General features: G+C 39.6%; 1 protein-coding gene across 3 annotated transcripts in view; it reads left to right on the top strand.

The window, feature by feature from the left end:
* ELMO1 (engulfment and cell motility 1) overlaps positions 1-19,327 on the top strand; it is a 242,464-nt gene that overhangs the window by 78,823 nt on the left and 144,314 nt on the right. For all 3 annotated transcript variants that reach the window (XM_088521092.1, XM_088521091.1, XM_088521090.1), the window contains one exon: positions 10,209-10,313. In XM_088521092.1, the coding sequence (XP_088377218.1) occupies positions 10,209-10,313 (105 nt within the window). The remainder of the gene's footprint in view (positions 1-10,208; positions 10,314-19,327) is intronic.

The following is a 19,327-nucleotide window of genomic DNA, read 5'->3' as shown; positions in this document are numbered from 1 at the left end:
AGCTTAACATGCAGCTGTGGAAGATTGTCTTTTTGGGTGTAACTTGGAGAGTTGCCCAGAGGGTTAGTGGCTGGTCCTCAAACCTGCCCCCTGAGCCCTAAGTGGTTTCCAGAAGTGCCATAAGGAAGTGTGGGAGATGCCTGGTGAGCAGGGGCAGGAGATGGCTTCATGCTCTGTGCATGAGTGGGGCAGGGGGACTCCAAGGAAGAGCAACCTTGCTCTTGCTGCTGGGGCACGGGGGCTGCCAGGTGACAACAGTGACATCAGGGGTTTTCCCCAAAGTGTAGTTGAAATATTGAATGAAAATCTGGAGAATAACAAATACAAACCAGCAAAAAAGTTGAGTGATGAAAGCCATGGATTGATCAATAAATTCAAGAAAACACAATGTGTCTTTTTTAATCTGGAACATCTCTCTGTTGTCCCGAAGTGCTATGAGAAGGATGCAGGAGGATTATTGTTGTTTGGAGGTACAAAGTTTCAAAAATCTGGGACAAAACCTAAAAAACTTTATTAACAGAAATAAGTCAGTTTGGAGCAGGGAAGTCTGACCTTATGAACTGCACCATGGATGGTACCTGTGTCTTAGAGGAGCTACCAAATTGGTGCTGTTGGATTGAGACAGTGACTGCTCAGAACGAGGCATCAGCTACTCTGTAACTGTGACCAAGAACTGGGGCCGCAAACCCTTATGGTAAAGCCCTTTTTCTGGTTTACCGTGCAGCTGCATGCAATTTCCCAACATGGTTTGTCACAAGCTATGGGAATCTAACAATGTACATCGTGTTGAAATTGGTAAGCCAGTCTTTTGCTATGTGCAGCTGAATTTTTCTGATGATTATTATGATTATTAGTGGGTGGTTTCATCCTTTAAACCAGCTTCTTAATGACAGATTAAGTTCTATTCTTTTGCAAACAGAGTAAAAGCATTTTTTTTAAATTTTATACCTTTTCCAATAGTTTTAATTGGGAAATTGTATGATAAAAATGTAAACTTCCCTTGATTAAAAAATGAGTGCCCCCTCTGAAGAAATTCGTTAACAAATATAAATATACTATTGCAAAATTAGGGACTGTAGAACATTGTGTTTGTGTATATGTCCCTTTTGGCTTTTCTTTCATACTGTCTCTGATTTCAGGATGTTGTTTTCTTCTTCGCCACTCACTCACTGTGTACATCACAGTTATCTCCTGGGGCAGGCGAGCCACGTGCTCTTGGATATGTAGATGGTCTCAAGTAGCTCATCTGTCTGTCATAACAGAAGGCTTCTTTTGCTGCTAATGCCTTCCTAACCTCTTCTCTTAAGAGGCAAACCTTGGGCATCTTTCTCTGGGCACAATGTACTGCACATCTTGCAAAATTTGTCCACAGAGGAATTAAGGCAAAGAATCAGTCCCCTAAAAGCCAGCCACATATAATGACATCTCTCTGCTGACTCTGCCTGTTTCACAAGCCTTGATTTTAATAGCTGATTCCACACTAAACCCCTGCCCAGTAAAAAAGTAATGTTTGTGTTGTGGCATACTGTAAATTCAATTTATGTTAAATTACCATAAATAGTCATTTTTCTTCTTTAAGCCTGTGCAGCTTTCTGGTGTGTGCAAACGTGTGCACACAAACGTGTGTGTAACTTGAATATATACCTATCACTGTGTTCCCTCCGCCTTTCATTCCTCATGCTTTACTGCCTCTTGGAAATCTTAAAGGACTGTAAAAAACATGGCTTAAAGTGTTCGGATTTTCTTCAGTAGTGAAGAATTGCCATCTGGGAAAAGATTGTCTTTGAGGAAGGGATTTCATGAACTCAGGCCTGTAAAAAGAATATGGGGAGAAGAGACGCTCGTTTATAAATGGCTGTACTATATTTTCTTCTAATGAAAAACATCTTCCTATCTAAACTTTGAATCTTTTGGTTATTCCTTATAGCTTGTTTGTTATGAAGCCCTTGTATAAAAAGATGATGGTATGCATTCCTTATTTTTTTTAAATATGTATTTTATTTATCTTGCTACATTTTGGTGCAACTCCAATCCCTTTTCTGCTGTCTAGAGGAAGCTGGAGGCGTAGCAGAAAGATGTCCAAGACATGCAAAAGGTGTGTGCATTTTGTAGGGCACAGCTCTGGTCACAAGTGCTTCATATTCCTGTAGAGGGAGGCAAAGAAAAATGAAAGTCATAAGAATTCTCCCATAAATGAATCCTGGGGCTTATTTACCACCTCACTGCTGAGGATACATGAAGGAGGCTATAGAATGAGTATAGGCTGTTCCTCACTTGGGACAGAAGTGGGGCCTTCTCAAAGGTCCTAGGAGTGAGTTGGCCCTTTTTTCCACACCTTTCTCTTTGGTGTCTGCAAAGTTTGTTTGTTTGTACTCAATCAGGGGAAGATTTGACAGCAGAGGTATTTTAAACTAGTCCCTTATATCTCTAATCTCTTATATCCCTAGGATTTGACTTACAGATATAAGTCCAAAGGCAGTTAAAACACCATAGACGTTGACAGTTTTCTCCTGTAGGTCAGTTTTGGTCTTGTCTTCCGTAGTTTGCTCAGCATGGTCACAGACATTGAAACACGCGGCGGCGCGTGAAGCGCGCGGTTTTGTGCGGGCAGCCGGCTCTTCTGCCCGCAGGGCTGTGGCCCCGCGTGCCTCCCCACGGATGGCATCTCAGCTGGGCTGCCCAGCCCTGAAGTTTGACAGCTGCTCTGTCTCTCAGTAGCCAATAAATTCACACAGCTGATTCATTTTGAAGGGGACTTTTCTCTGAACTTTTTTCTGAATTAAACACTGCCTGACGCTTTCCTCCTGCACATGACAGCAGTTTTAGCCAGTTTACTTGACAAAGAAAAACACAAAGCCCTTCTGTAGAAATATCCAAAAGGAGGGTAAGAATTTTCCCGATCTACTTCTGAAATACCTGGCACTGGCTTTAGCTCTTTTGCCAAGCTCGTTGTTTTCCAAGTAGTGCAGAGCATCAGGATGCAGGGATGTCCCCAGCCACCACAGTCATCTTCAATCCAGTTCAAAGGGAGGTTTGATTCACTGCACTGGGGGAGTGCCCATCATTTTGTTCTGTGGTTGTTCAGTTCTTACGTCAAGAAGTGTCCTAGTCTTTGCTGAAGCTAATAGTTGCATTACTAGGAAGGATCCCATTCCGAGCTTCAATCAAATCCTCTGTGCGATGATGTAGTGAAAGCAACTGCAGCAATTAATTAAACTGTCTGCTTCCCATGTGGGTTCCCTGTAGATACACATCCTCAGGAAAATGCTGATGATTATTTTTATCCTTATTTTGCTCAAGTAGATTAGTAGATTCCTTACAGTTTTGGTAATCTGTCTTCATTTTCTTTAAAGGAAAGCAGTGCTGAAAGGTGTTTCAATTAGTAAGTCTTAATTACAAAGACAAACACTATGCCCCAAAGTCTTAAGTTTAGATAAAATTGCGTGAAGTGTAACTAAAACACTAGAAAGATACTCCCTTGATAGTCTTATGCTTAAAGGCTGGCACAGGATATGCAGCTCAGGATTTGGAGGAACTTGATTTTGAACTGTTTATTTAATAATAATAAAAAAGACATCCTCATTCTTCTTGTTGATAGGCAGTGCAACTCACATATTTTTGCCATAAGCTAAAAGATGTACTGACGTATGCTTGTTTACTATTTTGTATCATCCTCTTAACTTTTCGTATGAAATGCTTGTTGGAGAACTCTGAATTCCTCCTTACTAAGTAGTCTTTGAAGAAGCATCACCCAGGACCATTAATGCTTATTTACCAAGATGTGGATGTTGCCAGTCAGTAACCTTAAGTAATGAGCAAAGGTCAGTGACTCTAGCAGACAGCAAGTTGCATGAACTCCAGAAAGGCTTTTCAGCTGTAAATCAGACTTGGGAGCAATTATTTTATCTTTATTCACAAAGTCTATCAAATGTATAAATTATTCGATTTACGCAGCTTGCAGATTTTGATTGTGCTGTTTGACTGCCGTGACTGAAAACACTTAAATGTTGCAAATAAATGGATAAAAATCTAGATTTTTTTTTGCTGTTTCTGTTAGCCTTAACTATTTTGCTGGGAAGGATGAGAATGTATGTCTTATATTCTATCTATGTAGAAAAGGCAAACTGTTTTAGTGAATCTGGTAAAATTAAAACAGTCAATCTCCTGAAAAGTTTGAAAGACATGAGAAAGCCTATATTGATATCACTATTTCTCTTTAGGATGGGAACACTCCTCCAGTTTATCTTAGGATACTTCTTGACCATTGTGCTTTGAATAATACCAAAATTGCTTGTTGGCCAGGACTTTAGTATTATGCTTATGTTACGATTTCGGAAGAGCTGGGGCTGTGTGAACAGTCCCCTCCTGACTCCAGTGAAAGCTGACTGAATTAGGTAACGTACTGTCCAGCAGTAATTCCTCTGCAGCAAACTGACTTTACCCTAAAATTTGTGAGACTAGAAGTTTTATTGGTTCTGCTGATGTTGCTGTTGAATGAAGTGGTAACCCAGGGGTGGAGTAGCAATGAACTGGCATAATTTTAAATTCTTGATGTAATCTAGCATCTACACTGGTGTCTACGGCGTTAAATCTGTCCATTTGTAAAGCTGTGATATAAAATATAGGTATAGCAGAATGAGGGTTACCTAAGAGCTTTGAGCCTTTATTCTTACAATAAAATGTCATGAAGTGTCCTTGGCCTGCCCTGTTTATGTTTTACCTGATAATTTCAACCAGCTTAACTGTGCCACCTTTACATTCAGATCTTTGCAACCTTGACCATAGCGTTGCATCCATTCAGGAAGATTGCCTGGAATACACTTCCAATAGTGACTTAGGTGAAGCTGTGATGATTTACATTTGATTACATGAGGGAGTCCAGCAGTCAAATTTTGATTTTTTTTTTCCAAAGGGCAAATGATGTGCAGATAATGATGACTTCGGTACTGAGAAGGTCAATTTTCTATTGACAAGTTCATACTTCATTCAGAAAGACTTGACATTCTAGGAGGATTGAAGCAATTTTTATTTGCAGGGGATAAGCTTTGCACTTCTGTCATAAAAATAAAAATAAAATATCCTAATGCAGGTAGAACATTTATGGCTAAATATTTGCTGCAACTTGAATTTTGGAAAAAAAATAGAAATATTTTAAAGGAAAACTAGCATCCCTGTGCAAATGTGCAAACGTAATTTGTAAGCCTTCGCAAACCACATCCAGTGGAGTTTTTTATATGGAGGAGGGAGCGGTGTGTGTGCGTGTAATTGAAATGACTCATGCTAGCTTACAAGATTTTAGGCATATCCTGAAAAGATGAAATGATTCCTGAGCTTAGCGATATCTGTCTCAAGATGTGCTTTGGGTTTTTGTATTGTAGGGTTTCTTCTTCTTTTTTTTTTTTTTTGGTTGGTTTTGTTTTGTTTTTCTTTTTTTCCCCTTTGTTTTAATTCAGAATACTCCAGGTAAATTTTCATTATATTCTACACTCACATTGGAAAATTAAAAAATCAGCCTGGGAAGACAGCAATGTGTATTTGCATATGCAGAGAATTATCAAGGGATTTTTTTTCTGTTGTTATTTTTTGCTTTCCTGGAGTATATATAAGTTAAAAATTCCCAAGTCGTCACTTTATCTCATTAAACTGAATGGTGATCTCTTTGAATACAGTGCTGTTAAACAAAAAGACAACATTGCTTCCTCATTATGAATTTTTGCTGACTATCTCTTCACAAATGCTTTTTTTTAATGTAGCATTTTTTTCATATCTTTAATTCCTGTGTGAATGAACAGATGGAAATGTTTGTGTGTAAAACTTTGAGTAGATAGAGAGAAGAGCTAAATGTGAAGTTGTTTGTACTTCTGATGTAAATTTGTTGATTCTAATTTACTGTAAATATAATTTAAACCGGTCCTGCCCTCTTGGTTCCAAGTTCTTCCCAAGCAAACCTCCATGTTTGTACTGTAACTTTCTCATTTGATCTAAGGAAAGTTTTCACGTAGGTACTTGAATGATGCAGAACCAGGTAATTAGTTTTTCCTTGTGTACAGAAAGTGGTCTGATTTAGAAGAAAGAGGAAAATGAGTAAGTACAGGAAAGTATAAGGAAAATGTGAAAGTGATCATTTGTGCTATCTCTGTAGAAAGGTTGTCCCTTTCTCGCAGAAAGAAATATCGCTGCATTTAGGGGAGTTCGTTTTAGAGCGACACCATTTAACTTGGACTCTGCGCCAAAAGTTCCTCAGATGTTCTGAAGCTGTTTTATCACCATCTCTTTTTCAATGCCAGTCCCTCCTGGGGAACTTCTCTGCTGCTTTCGTAGTACAGACCTCCAGAAGGGAGATGTACGCAAGAGAGTTTCCCCCAAGCTGCTTGGGGCTTGGGAAACCACCACTTTGCTGTTCCCGTGTAGCAGAGATTGCAGGGTCTAGCACCTCCTGCAGCAGCGTTGGGGACAAGTCAGCATTAGGGATTTGTGGGGCTGATGGCAGCGCTGGTGCACGCGCTGTGACAGGCTGTCAATGTCCGTCACGACAGGAATAGGAGACGTTTGTTCTGCAGCAGGCCGCGTGTGCGTGGAAATGAATGCTCTCCGTGCTCCAGTGTAATCACGTGGGAGGTGCTGTGCATAGGGAAAATACAAGGAACTAGTGGTGCTTACTCCAGCAGCAGTTATCTACAGACAGGGCACTGTTGTTGTAATTAAGCGTTTCAGTGTAAGGACCTGTCTTCTTACTGCTGAAATCTATACATCCCTCCGAGAGTGCCTTAAAAGCCAAGAATAGGACAGTAGAGCCATTCAGGCCAGAGAGTGAAGAATGTTTTATGCCACTGCGACTGTGTGAGAATGCTGGATTGTCAGGACATAATTAGTTGCACTGGAATTTACTCTGAATAACTGTAATCATATAAAACATGCCTTTTTTTAATGGCATAAGCAGGTATCAATTTGGATTTACGGCTCATGCAAAATACAAAATTTTCGTTTCCACAGTAAATGGAATTGCTAAGTTTGTTACCAAAAACAGCAAGAATTTGTTACATTAACATGTACAGTGTTAGAGCAGAAGCTGTTAAATACTGCTCAGATGTCAAAGAGGAAAGATGCACAGATATTATTCAGTCTAATGGAAAAAATATAAAATGATCTGAAAAACTGTAGGTAACAAATCTGTTGCTGTTGTTTTTATTTATTTATTTTTATCTTTTAATAAAGAGAAATATGCAATAGACTTATACTAAACAGATGAAGCTAGTGTGCCTGAAGCATTGTGTTCCATATATTTAATAAATTATGTTGTAGGTGGGGGTGTTTGCATACTTTTAAATTATTCACGGCAGCATTTTAGATAATTTAGAGTTGTATCTCATTTCTGAGCCCACTCTCAGTAAGTTAATATTTCAACCACAAGCATTCAACATGTTGCGAAAAGGAGGATTTTTAGGGGAGGGAGGGAGGAGGAAGGAAGCGAAGCAGCTGGCATTTCTTCTGGTTTGGAAGAGCGAAGAGAATGTACTGTTTCACACATGCCATGCCTCTGTCTTGAGGATCCTTGGCTAATGTCAGCGGGCATAATTATTTATGACTGAGCCGGAGATAAAACCCTCAGTTACCCTGGTATCAAAAGCGGGGAAAAAGCAGGAGCAGATGAAAGTAGGTGGCTATAGAGGCTTAACCTCAGGAAAAAAATGAGAGGTCACGGTGATGGCTTTTCTGCAGGTAGAACTAAGCAGGGTTAAGAGGCCAAATGAGCTGTTGTTACTAAATACAAGATTTCTCTTGCTCCCCACATTTTGTTGAAATTTCTGCATAACTTCATGTTGTAGAATGGGTTGAAGAAAACTTTTCAGGCAATGGTGGGTTAGCTTTTATTTCAATATTCTGCTTATGTTCTAACATTGCTCATAAATACCACTAAAAGGAGTGCTTGTAGCAGAATCTCTGGAGAAAAGTAGCTGGACATTGATAATCTCTACTTGCCAGGTATTTCCTGATAATCCCTGCTTGCCAGACAATATTCAAGTCTATTGGCTGCTCTGAAGCTTGGGGATGAGGTGAGGAGAGTATGTGCAGTCTTCTAACGAAGTTGTATTTGGAAGAGGCATTGCTCAACTGGTGCTATGTGGATCCCTCACAACTTTTAAGGAGCTTTTCCAAGAAAATGGAACTCAGTTTTTCAGGGCACAATTTCCCCTCGTTCCTTTCTTTTTCCCGACCTTTCAATTCTGACGGTTCATAATAGGGTAGTGTTACCTACCCAGGACTTATACTTTGTTATGCCCCAAATAAGGAATATTTCAAGAGTGCAGAAGGGTCTACTAAGATGTTTACCTAAAACGGCTGAGTATTTGGGGGGTATCTGTGTGTCCACGAGATCTAGGCTAGTGAAAAGTGCACTTTCTGGAATGCTTGAAGATGTCAGGAAGGGAAGTTTTCTTTCTGTTGTCGCACTTTGGACGCTGAAGTTTGCTGGGCTTGTGATCTGTGTGAAACTGTTTTGTACTGTTTGAGTGTTTCGACTGATAAATGGATCACATGTGGAAGAAGGATGGTTGAGTTGCAAAAAGAGCCATAAGATTTTGGAGGGATTTTTGGTGTACATTTAGATGAGTAGATGGACATGTGGGGTTTTTCGGTTGTTTGTTTGTTGTAAGTAAAAGATGATGAGTTTTTTGAAAATGTAATCAACTCTATAAGCTTTTGTTTTCCCCTTAGACTACTGCCATTGTACTATATACTGCTTCCCTTCCTTCCAAAGACATGCACACAGGTGTTACCCTTTAAAACCCAGGATTTGAAACATCCTCTTGATTCCCCATTGCAGAGTGGTGAGCCTAAGATTATAGTCTTTGCATGTCAGTTCGCCCAAACCACAGATGTATAATGAACAGCTTACACACGCTGTCTGTATCCCCAAACTTTCTTCTGCTTTTAAAATGGCAGTGGTCATTTTAATGTACTGTTTTCTGTCTCTAGTATTTCTGATCTCTTATGTGAATATGAATTACCTGCAGGTTAAAACCAGCCTGCCATACGCCTAAAAATCAGACAAGTGAGAGAAGAATCTCATCTCACTTTTCTGCAGCTTTTTGGCCTGGCAAAATCAACAAGAGGAAAAGTAATAAAAACATGTATTTGTCAGTAAGGTGGGTGGATCAAACCCTGAGTATACAGAAGAAACAGACTGATGGAAGAAGAAATCTCAGGTGATCTTCGCCATTGTGGCACAGTCAGTTTTCTGATAGTAAATGCACTTTTAAAGTTTCTCTCAGCTGGGTTTTGCAGAATAGAAATGCCATTGCTAAGTGACAGGGAAATCTGCCTGTGTCAGAATGATGAGTGGAGCTGGAGGTAGTGAAAAGAAGATGCTGATAAGAGTGTAGCAGAAGATAAGCATTTTTGATGGAGTCATACCCTTGGGTCTCCCTGTTTCTGAGCAGCTTCTGTATTTCTTAAGAGCCTGCCTGTGACTGGGCAAATATTCACATCCAAAACTTGAACTACACAAAACTTATTCAAATGTGCATTTAGTTCCATCAAAAGACTGTCTGGCTTAGTGAATATTTTGAGCCAATGTGGTTTTTCATCTGAAGTGTGAAATTGAACATTTGAGATTTGGAGCTGTGTGTGGAAGCTGGCAAGTCTGAGCAATATTTGGTGCACTCATTCAGTAATTTCCTATTTGAAATTCATAAATTGAGAACATAAGAAAAACTTGACTTCTCTAAGATGAATCTGTTTAATTTTATACACTCCTGTCTGTGAGCCTTCGTGTTCATGTTTCACAAGATTCATCAGGTTTAATACAGCTCTTGAACTTAGCAACTTATCTTCCTTTTCATATTTTGTTGTTGAAATAGTTCAGTAGCAGTTGCATGGATAGGTGTTTCGGGATTAATCTCTGGTGCAACCTGTGAGTCTCTCTGCTGTGAAAGACCTAAAGCACCTCTGCTTCTAGGGCACTCAACCTTTTGAAAACTCCATCCTTAGTTACAGAACAGAATAGCTAAAGCACCAGCCACAAAGCTTTGGCATTTGGCTTAACGTTTCCTTAGGGTTTTGGACGCTTCCTTGCTGCTTGTTTTCTTCTCAGCTGGATTTTTTTTTTTTTTTTGGCATCAGCATGCTGACCTGATGCATGTAAAACATCAGGGAGCTGATGGGTTTTGTGAAGATACTGATGGAGCAATCTTGCTGTCTTTCTGCAGAATCATGTAAACCCTGCAATGGATTTTACGCAGACCCCTCCTGGAATGCTGGCCCTCGACAACATGCTGTACTTCGCCAAACATCACCAGGATGCCTATATACGGGTAAGGCATCGTCTCTGCTTTCAGACCTGTGCAGCTCCCTGTTCACACCGTCCCTTCCAGGAGGAAGTTCAGAATAGTGGTGCCATTTACAACACTGAACTCTAGGCAAGCCACCCATAAAATATTAAAACGTAAGAAATGTCTATAAAAGCTTTGGGAAGATGTGCAGCTGCATAGTCTGTCATTGCCCAAGTGAAATATTGCAGAAGCCCTGCTACATTTTGCTTAGGCATGCAAAAGGGAGGAAAGTGAGCTTATGCCATTTTTGGATGTGTGAAGAGAGAGTGTTCATAAAACCAGGAGTGAGTAATGGTGTAGAATTTTCTGCCCTCCTCTAAGGCTACTAAAAACTGATTTCTGAGAAAAGGAGGCTTTCACTAGGAAATACCTTAATAGCTGACTATTTTGGGAGAGTCCTGAGAGTTAAGATACTCCCGCTAAAATTACTTTTGTAGCTGATGTAATGCTTGTAGACAAATCAGAAAGAATTATGATTCACTTGCTACCCTGTTCCTGCCCCTGCCCACTTCTCCTCCTACATCTGTTATTTCAAGGGTAGTTTGAACCAAGTTACATGTCTCTTCCTTACATGAAGAGGCATGCAACAAAGCAATACCTGCACCTCATCAGAGCAGCCTTATCTCTCCCTTACTGAAATAGAAGTTTTGCACCTGGCAAATATACCTGGTACACACGGGAAGAGAGGATAAGAAATCAATACATGAAGAGTCCAGAATGTCAGAGTTCTGAGATAGTTGGGGTGGTTAAACTCCACCAGAAAAGTGGGCACATTCAGACTTGCTTAAAGGAAATAGTACATAAGAAGGAGACAGTAAACCCACTATTCATTTCTACTAAAACAGAGTGAACTCTTAAGTTGATAGACAATATGTTCTAGTTTTTGCTCAAAGCAGGAGAGTATTAAGGCTGCAAGAAGTTTGTAAAGGATCTACTGTGATATCGAGACCAGGGGCACCTTCTGCTACGTAGTAGAAGACCACAGAAGTGTTAGATTTGCCTTTCAAATATGTCTTTCTATCTCGGCCTGCATCTAGCAATAACTATTAGTTGAAACTGTGCTAGCATATGTTGGCAATACAGCAAATATTTATTAAGCATGATACATTCCTGAAATTAATGGTTATTTATATACTGAGCAGTGAGCATTTTTACTAGAAAAAAATATACCAAACTGTAGTTTTTGCTTATACAAGAGACTTGGATACCTGTTCTCCTCCTTGAAATTTGGTAAGATCTGGCTGCTGCTTCTCCATGCATGGAGGCACCACAGGGCATAGCCAGTGCTCCCAATGAGAGAGAGAGATTTTTTTAAAAGGTCAGAAGAACTTAGGAGGGCAGAAATTCTGCCAAATGGGAGCACTTTCATTGACATTTCTTTTTTTTTTTTTTTTTCATATTTTTAATCTTCATGTTGCAAGTGCTGTCTTAAAAACCGAGTTCAGTGTTGTGCAAAATTAAGCACTATTCAAAAGGAACTTGGTTCCTAGCTCATCTTTGCTTCTACATTGCAATATTTTTGCGGCTGCACTACTTTATCTGAGGGGCTTATGTGTTATTTTGAGATGTCCCTCTTCATTTTTGTGTGATTCCTGAGTCCATTTGAGTGCCACATTGTATTTCCCACTTGAAAAAGAGCACATGTATCGATGTATAACGGGAGTGTCATACTGAGCCATGGCTGGATTAAATTCCTTGCCCAAAGTTGCTCTGGAAGTGTTATTGCACCTGGGAACGTGTGAGGTTTCCCGTGTCTCCCGAACCTTTGGTCACATGAAACACCCACTTTCTTATCTGTTCAGATGTGTTTCAACTCCTAGCAAATAAAAATACTACCTGGCAAATAAATCCTAGCAAATAAAAATATTCTCTCTGGTCGAGGTGAAGCAGCAAGAAACTGTTGGATGTATAGACAAGTAATGCTCTCATCCTGAGCAGCTTGTCTGACGGGAGCCCTTCCCTGTCTTTCCCCGCTGTTGAGACTAGGAGGCAGTTTGCCTTGTGGGAAGAGAAACTGTTGTCAACTTGTCGCTTTGTGGCACAGCTGACTGCTGTGCCATGGGGTTAATGCCTAAGGCCCCAGATGAGATAGTATCTGTGCTATGGAATAATTAAGAATTGGGATTGGAAACCAGAATTGGTGTAAAACAAACCTGGAAAATAAAAAATTCTGTCTTTTCCAGACAGAATGTGGTGCATTAAGAGAAGGCACTGTCAGGAAATCGTGACAACTGTGCTGAGTTACCGCCATTTAAGGGGCTTTTGGAGGGTGCCTCTGCTGCATGTCCCTCTGTAACGCATCTTCTTATATATCCTTGTCACCTACTTCCCCTTCTAGCTGCTTCACACTCAGTCTTTTCTGTCATCTTCTCCCTGTTTTTTTGTTCCCCCCCCCTCATGAATCATTCTGTTTTGAAGTAATGTGCCTAATAAGTGGATTAATCAGGTGGGAAGGGTGTTGGAAGCCAAAGCACCCTTCAGCTGGGGGCAGCTCTCAAGACAGGCCCCAGACAAAGACCTTGTAGAACAAATAGGTGCTGTGTGAGATGCTGAGGAGCGTGGAGGCAGCAGAGCACATGGCTAAGTGCATCTTGCAGAAAAAGGAAGGCATTTCACATGAAAGCAGGGGGTGTCACACTGCACAGAAGAAACAAAAATAACCAAACCTTTTCTCCCTTTGATTCCTATCTACTCTCCCTCAATCCATTTCTATTATTCTTTTTTTTTGTTGTTGTTGCTGTATGCCTGTTCCTGAAATTACAGTGGAATTTTTGTCCACATACTGCCTTCCTTCTTCTTTTAGGGAAACACAGTGTTATTTTTCTTTATTTGGATTTTGAATTAGTTGTTTATGCATCTCACAGTCTGCTTACCATTTAATATGACTACAGCCTCAAGAAAATAGGCTCTTTAGTGAAAGAAAACCCCCATGGTTTTCTCTGTCCTTAGTTATCATAGGGATTAAAAAAATAATGTTTCATTTTAAATTAGTTTAGTTTTTTTTTTATTATCTGGTGCTATCACTTAAATATAAAGTGCACATTTTTTTATTATTATTATTTCACATAAGTAATCCATTACGATCCTCACAGGCTGTGCTTTTAAAAAGTGATGACATATATATAGTATTTGGAATGAGGTGATGGAAGTAATGTTGAATCTTCGCAAGAAATTTTAAAAGTTTCCACAGAAAAAATTGGCAGTTTCCCAAGCTCCATAATTACAGGACAGTCAGAGTGTATAATTAAAGTTAACAGTGAAGAAAATGATTAGAATAAAGCTTTGCGACAGATAATCTTTTTTTGTTCTTTTGGAGCAGACAACTTTCCCCCCGACTCTGATTTTTCCTTTGCAGAACTATTTCAGGTTCACCTTCTACTAATTTAAAAAATAATTTATAAGTTACCATTTAAAACAGACTTTATTCAATGCAAAAACCTTGAAATTTTATTTTGGGTGACTTGTCGCAATGTTCCTTTGAAATTTTTCTAAACATGAAAAAAGTCTGTGGAAAAACTTTTCCATGAAAATCCTACCATATCATTGTTGCTGTTAGACCCTGATTTATTGGTGACTTGTTTGGGAACATGGTACAAGACTTTATTTAGAGAAATTTTACTTTCAAAATACAATAGAGACAGAGAGAGATATAAACACATGAAGCCAGTATTTTATATGACGATGTGCATCTGTGTGGATTTTACTCACTTGAATGGGGGTGTGGGTTTTTTTGTTTTGTTTTGTTTATTTTTTTTATTTTTGGGTTTGTGCACTCCAGTAATTGCCACTATTGATGTAAAATAACGAGGTTTACTTAATTTTCTGTAGAGTTCAAGCTAGAGGAAACAAAAAGGAGTGAACGCTTTATTTGTGAACTGGAAGAATTTGATGGCCATTTGTTGGTCCGTATTTAAAACTGCCCCATTTCTGCCTTAGATGCTTCTAGGTAAATGCTGACTTTGCAGTTTTGATATGCTGACATCTAAATGTGCAGCTGATCTCTACTGTTCATCGAGATATTATGGATAAGAGGCAGCAGAATCAAAGCTACTGCTCCTATTGTGAGCATATTGCTATCCCCCTTGGAACTTGACTATATTAACAGTATTGGGGTAGGAAGAGAAGATGCTATTGAGTAAACTGAATCTACCTTTGCTTTTAATGTGCTACCTTTGAAATATTCCCTTGTTTTATGTTTTTTTTTCACAGACATCTAAATATAGTGAGAACTTTCAGTAAGGAAGGAGTGTAGGGTTTTATTAGATGTTACTGCTCTTCATGTTAGTCTGCTCTGTCATAGAGAAGCGCTCTACTACATTGGCCATGCTACTGACCATGTATCTCATTCATATGAATCTGCTTTTGAAGACTGATGAGTTGGTGACCTGTCTGCATTTTTCTTTCGGGTTTGATCAGCCATGTTCTAACAGGCCTTTGCTTTTTTGAAGGCAGGCCGTGTTTTGAGAAGAAGATTATTCTGTCTTTTCTTCTTCTTCTTGTCTTTTTCTCTGTGTGTTATTTTTTTTTTCTTTAAGCTTGTTCTACAAGGGCTTGGTTCTTTGGAAAACACAAGCAAAAAAAAACCCTAAGTGCTATGAGTATTGACTCTCCATTTATTTAGATTCAGCTTAGCTGGCTACCCATGCCTATGTCCAAATCTTTATAATTTATTAGATGAATCTTTATATGTGTAGGGGGAATAAGTGTTCCTTGTGAAGAAATCATGTTACTGCAGCCTGAAATTTGATTCCTTCATCTGTAGAGGAGAAGATATTTTTTTCCATTCCTCCAGATATTTTAAAAATAATTATTTCATGCAAATATTTGTTAATAATTAATTGTGAAATTTTTCAACAGTATAACGTATTGCCTACAGGGTGGGAAGTGATACTGAAATCCATTCAGTAAATTTAAATACTGGGCTCATTGATTTCCCAGCATCTTTTATGATGAACATTGCTACTGCGTTTTTGTGAGTGACATAGAAGGTCCTTAGTGATTGGTTTCTAAATTTTCCAGTCTTGCATTTAAAATAAGTTTTGAAGATTATTAAAATTCTCCAAATCCAGACAAAGTTTTGGGATTTCAGTTAAGTCAGTAGCATTTTTGATTATCTGAAAATGAAAAATAAAGTGGATTTAGGGTCAGAAATACAACTCCCTCTTTCCCCTGCATCTGCTGAACTGAAAATGCAGCTGTGCACAGGGCCATACTGCAGAGATACCTTGAGATACCTTTTTATTGGAGCCACTACTTTTGGGTGATGAAGGAGGGACTTCTTTTTTTTCTTTTTTTTTTCCTTTTTTTTTTTTTTTCCTTTTTGAAGCCCTTCAGAAGTGCCGGTGGAGGAGGAGGTGCTGCTTGTGAGCCCCGATGATGCAGACAGGAAGATTGCTTGACATTCTGCAAAGACCTTTCAGAACTTTAACGGGTTGAGTCACAGCCAGACCGCGCACCGTATACTTTCTAACTCATGCAGTTGTTGTACAGGAGGCTGCCTACACATCCTCCCGCCAATTCACAAAGTCTCCTCGTGCCTACTCATTCTAGCCTCATCAGATATGAGTAGTCCAACGTATAATTTCAGCACTTTCTGAAATAAAGCTGAGCCTGATTGCTGCGTTGCTATTTTTCTCTAGAAATGATTGGAAAGTAACTTATTTCTGTGCTAAAGATGGAGAGAAATGTGAATGTGGTTGCTTTGTGTTTTCCTGTTGTACCTCAAGGGAGAATACAATTTTATGCATAAGGCCTAAATGTCTAAGCCCAGTGATTCCCAACCTGTAGACAGGTTCTAGCCTTCTTTTTTTTTTGTAACTATATATATTTTTTACCTGTTCCTGCCTTCTATTCATGTCTAACTTACTGCCTTCCTTTTGTCCTTTCCCAAGCCTTCTTCAACATCTCTGTTTCTTCTCCCAGCCTACCAGGAAATTCTATGTTTTTCATCCAGAAGCCCATATCTTTGACTGCAAAATCATGGTGGGCATCATTTGACTGCAAAATCATGGGAGAGTTGTAGCACCCCCTTTTAACACAGCCCCATCCAACATGCGCTGTGGGACATACGACATGATTGTAGCCCTATGTTTGTTCAGCTCACTTTTCACCTCTCAGCACAGCTGAATCTTGCTGTGGCAAAACGTGGTCCATACCCAAAGAGCACAGAAGTTGATCATTGATATGAGATAAAGGTTCATGCTTTCATAATATACCCTATACCACTGTAATTCTATGATACTAGTGGACCTATCTCACTCCGAGGAAGGAAAGAAAGAGTTCAGAAATGTACTATATCCTGCAGGTATGAAATATCCATCTTCTGTCATAAAAGAGCAAGGAAGGGGAAGTATTGCCCGTCACATTTGAATGGAATGCGTAGGGAGAAATAATACTTGGCCACACAAAATTCCTTCCCCCCTGCCTGTGTGTGTGGGAAGTGAAGAGCAGATCCTGGTACTGCTTCTTAAGATGACTTGCCAGTGGGGCCTTCTCTTCCTTTTTGGGTGCTCCCACCACCTTTTACAGGGATTTGTTTGGTTGTGTGTGGAGTGGAGAGGCAAAGAAAGGAGGGAGCTCTACGGTAATTCAAGAGAATTCACTGTGCATTTTGCTTGTGATGGCAAATAAAGATGGCATGATCTTGCTTCATGCCAAGCTTGTTCCTGGGGGAACTGCTTATGTGAAACAACTGCAGGATCATTGTAATGTAGTGTGTGATAGCTTGGCACTGGATTTGGAGGAGGAGAAGAGCATCCATAATTTTTCAGAAGAAAGACAAGTGTTGGAAATTTTAAGCCATCTATGTCAGCAGTGTTTTATGGCTGCAGAGGCAAGCACTAGATGTAATATTATCAAGGTACCTTGAATTCACCCTATTACATATCTGTTGCTCTACAGTGACATAACTGGATGCTTTCCCTTCTCCTTTCCCTCTGTATGAGTGTATCAGGTTGTCTCCTGGCTAGCTCTGACTGAGAGCCGCAGCCTGCAGTGCGCTTCTCACACAATATGGTGGTTATTGCCCAGCTCTTGCTTGTGCTTTTTCGCTCCATGAGGCTCACATCAAACTCACAGTGTCTGATCCTCATCATGGTCCAAGAAAGTTAGGTCTTTCTGAAAAAAGACATGGCCCTCTAGCTGGGTTTCTCACGGGCTTACTGACAGAGGTGCTCATGTCAGTGGCTCCTTTCCTTTTCGGATCCAATGACTTTAATAGGCCCTGACTCTTCCTGGTTTTGACTTAACAAATGGCAATTCCAGTTCTTTTGTGAGGAAGTCAGGCAAAACCTTTGTTTTGTTTTGTTTTGTGTTGAAGAAGCTCTGTTACGCCTCAGGAATGTGAAGGAAGGCTGCGATAAGGGCCAGAGGAAACATGGGAAATGGAAAATGAAACAGGAGAGATAACAAGAGGGGTTAGAGGGGACAGTGCTGAGGGAAGGCTTAGAAGGTCTTGATGTTGAAGTTAAGGAAAATGACGAACTGCCTTGGGTGGGAAGCAAAATGGAGAAGAGCAAAAGTAGGAATTGAGTCAGCCTGCAGTATAATCCCTTATCCTTCTCAGGAAGCATATTCTTCTTACTGTTTGCTTCCTAAGGAGTTACTGAAAGCATCTAAATGAAATAGGAATGGCAAAGCCTGCCATGAATGATAAGAAAGCTTAGGAAACGATAAAGCAGGGTGCCAAGAAAAGGAAGAGAAACTCTGCAAGTCTTTGGCATTAAAGTGCTGCTGGATTGTTCATGTTGGGTGTAGGGAGCTTATTACCATCTTAATTAACCGGCTTTTTGAACTTCTGGTATTAACCTACTGCAGACTGCTAGAACTCACCCTCTGTTAATATAGGATCATTTTAGATAGGACTATAAAGTAGGTGCAAGGAAATGCTCCTTAGGAATAGTGCAGCGGTTGAATTGTCTGTTGTGGGATTTATTATAAGTATTACTGTAGTTTTAATAGATCTTGTAGTTTTTTGCTTTCTGTATTTACTTCCTAATCATAATGAATCTTTATCTATTGTTAAGCTCATAGTTCAAGAATCTAAGAATTACACCTGCAGTTGCCATGGGCTCATGTATTGGGAGCCAATTTTATCTTTAATGTAAAGGATTAGGGAATTGGCATTGGATTTCCCACATGAAGGAGGACTGTCTTATTGGTTTCTTCCTCATGGTTCTTGATGGAGAGGCTATTTAAAAAAAAAAAAAAAAGGGTTTTGTCGGTCGTTAGTTGTCGGTTGAAAAAGGTTCATTCTTGAAGCTGGTGCAATTTTTTAAGGCCATGCTAATCAAATGTGGAATAGATTTCGTTTAGTCCATTGCATCCCTGAAGGTCTATTTTGTGCTCCTGGCATAGTGATGGACTGAAAGAATAATTCACTGGAAGATTTTAAAAGGACAATAAGATCCTGCCATTAAGTTAGAAAGTCTTCTGATTTTGTTTTCACTGCTACTGGAGATTTTGCATTGTTCTTCTCTTATCTTGGCACGACATCTGAATTTCTGTTATATTATTGCTGCCATTAGTACATAGATTATTAAGCTAGGTGACTGTTCTTTGGGTGATCAGTTATAATACAGTGGAAAGTATAAAAGTTCTTGCTTTCAAAAGCAAGAACCATATATATTTCTTAAGGAAGAATATGCCTTCCTGAAGCATTTGGAATGTGTTGTTGGACAAGTGGATATAGGAGGGCTGTCTCCCGCTTGCTGAAAAGATTTCAACTTCAGAGAAAACAGGGTGTTTTGGGCAATTCATATTACTAACCCAATTCCCCAGAAATTCCATCTGTCAGTAGTTGCTCATCAGTCCTGCCTGAAATGTCTGCCTGGGGAAAAAATTCCAAGCTTTCATTTCTCTTTCTGGTTACTCCTTGATTTTGTCTGGTGATTGGGAAATGTTTCCCTTCCATTTATGACAGGACTTCATAAAGGAGAGAGGAGAAGTATCCGCGTTAGATAAATTAAAAATAGTAAAACTGTTTTCTACATTCTGCT

Source organism: Tinamus guttatus, unplaced genomic scaffold (assembly GCF_059628265.1).
Source record: "Tinamus guttatus ecotype Peru unplaced genomic scaffold, ASM5962826v1 Tinamus_guttatus_pri_ptg000115l, whole genome shotgun sequence".
NCBI lineage: Eukaryota > Metazoa > Chordata > Aves > Tinamiformes > Tinamidae > Tinamus > Tinamus guttatus.
This window is presented reverse-complemented; position numbering and strand designations above follow the sequence as displayed.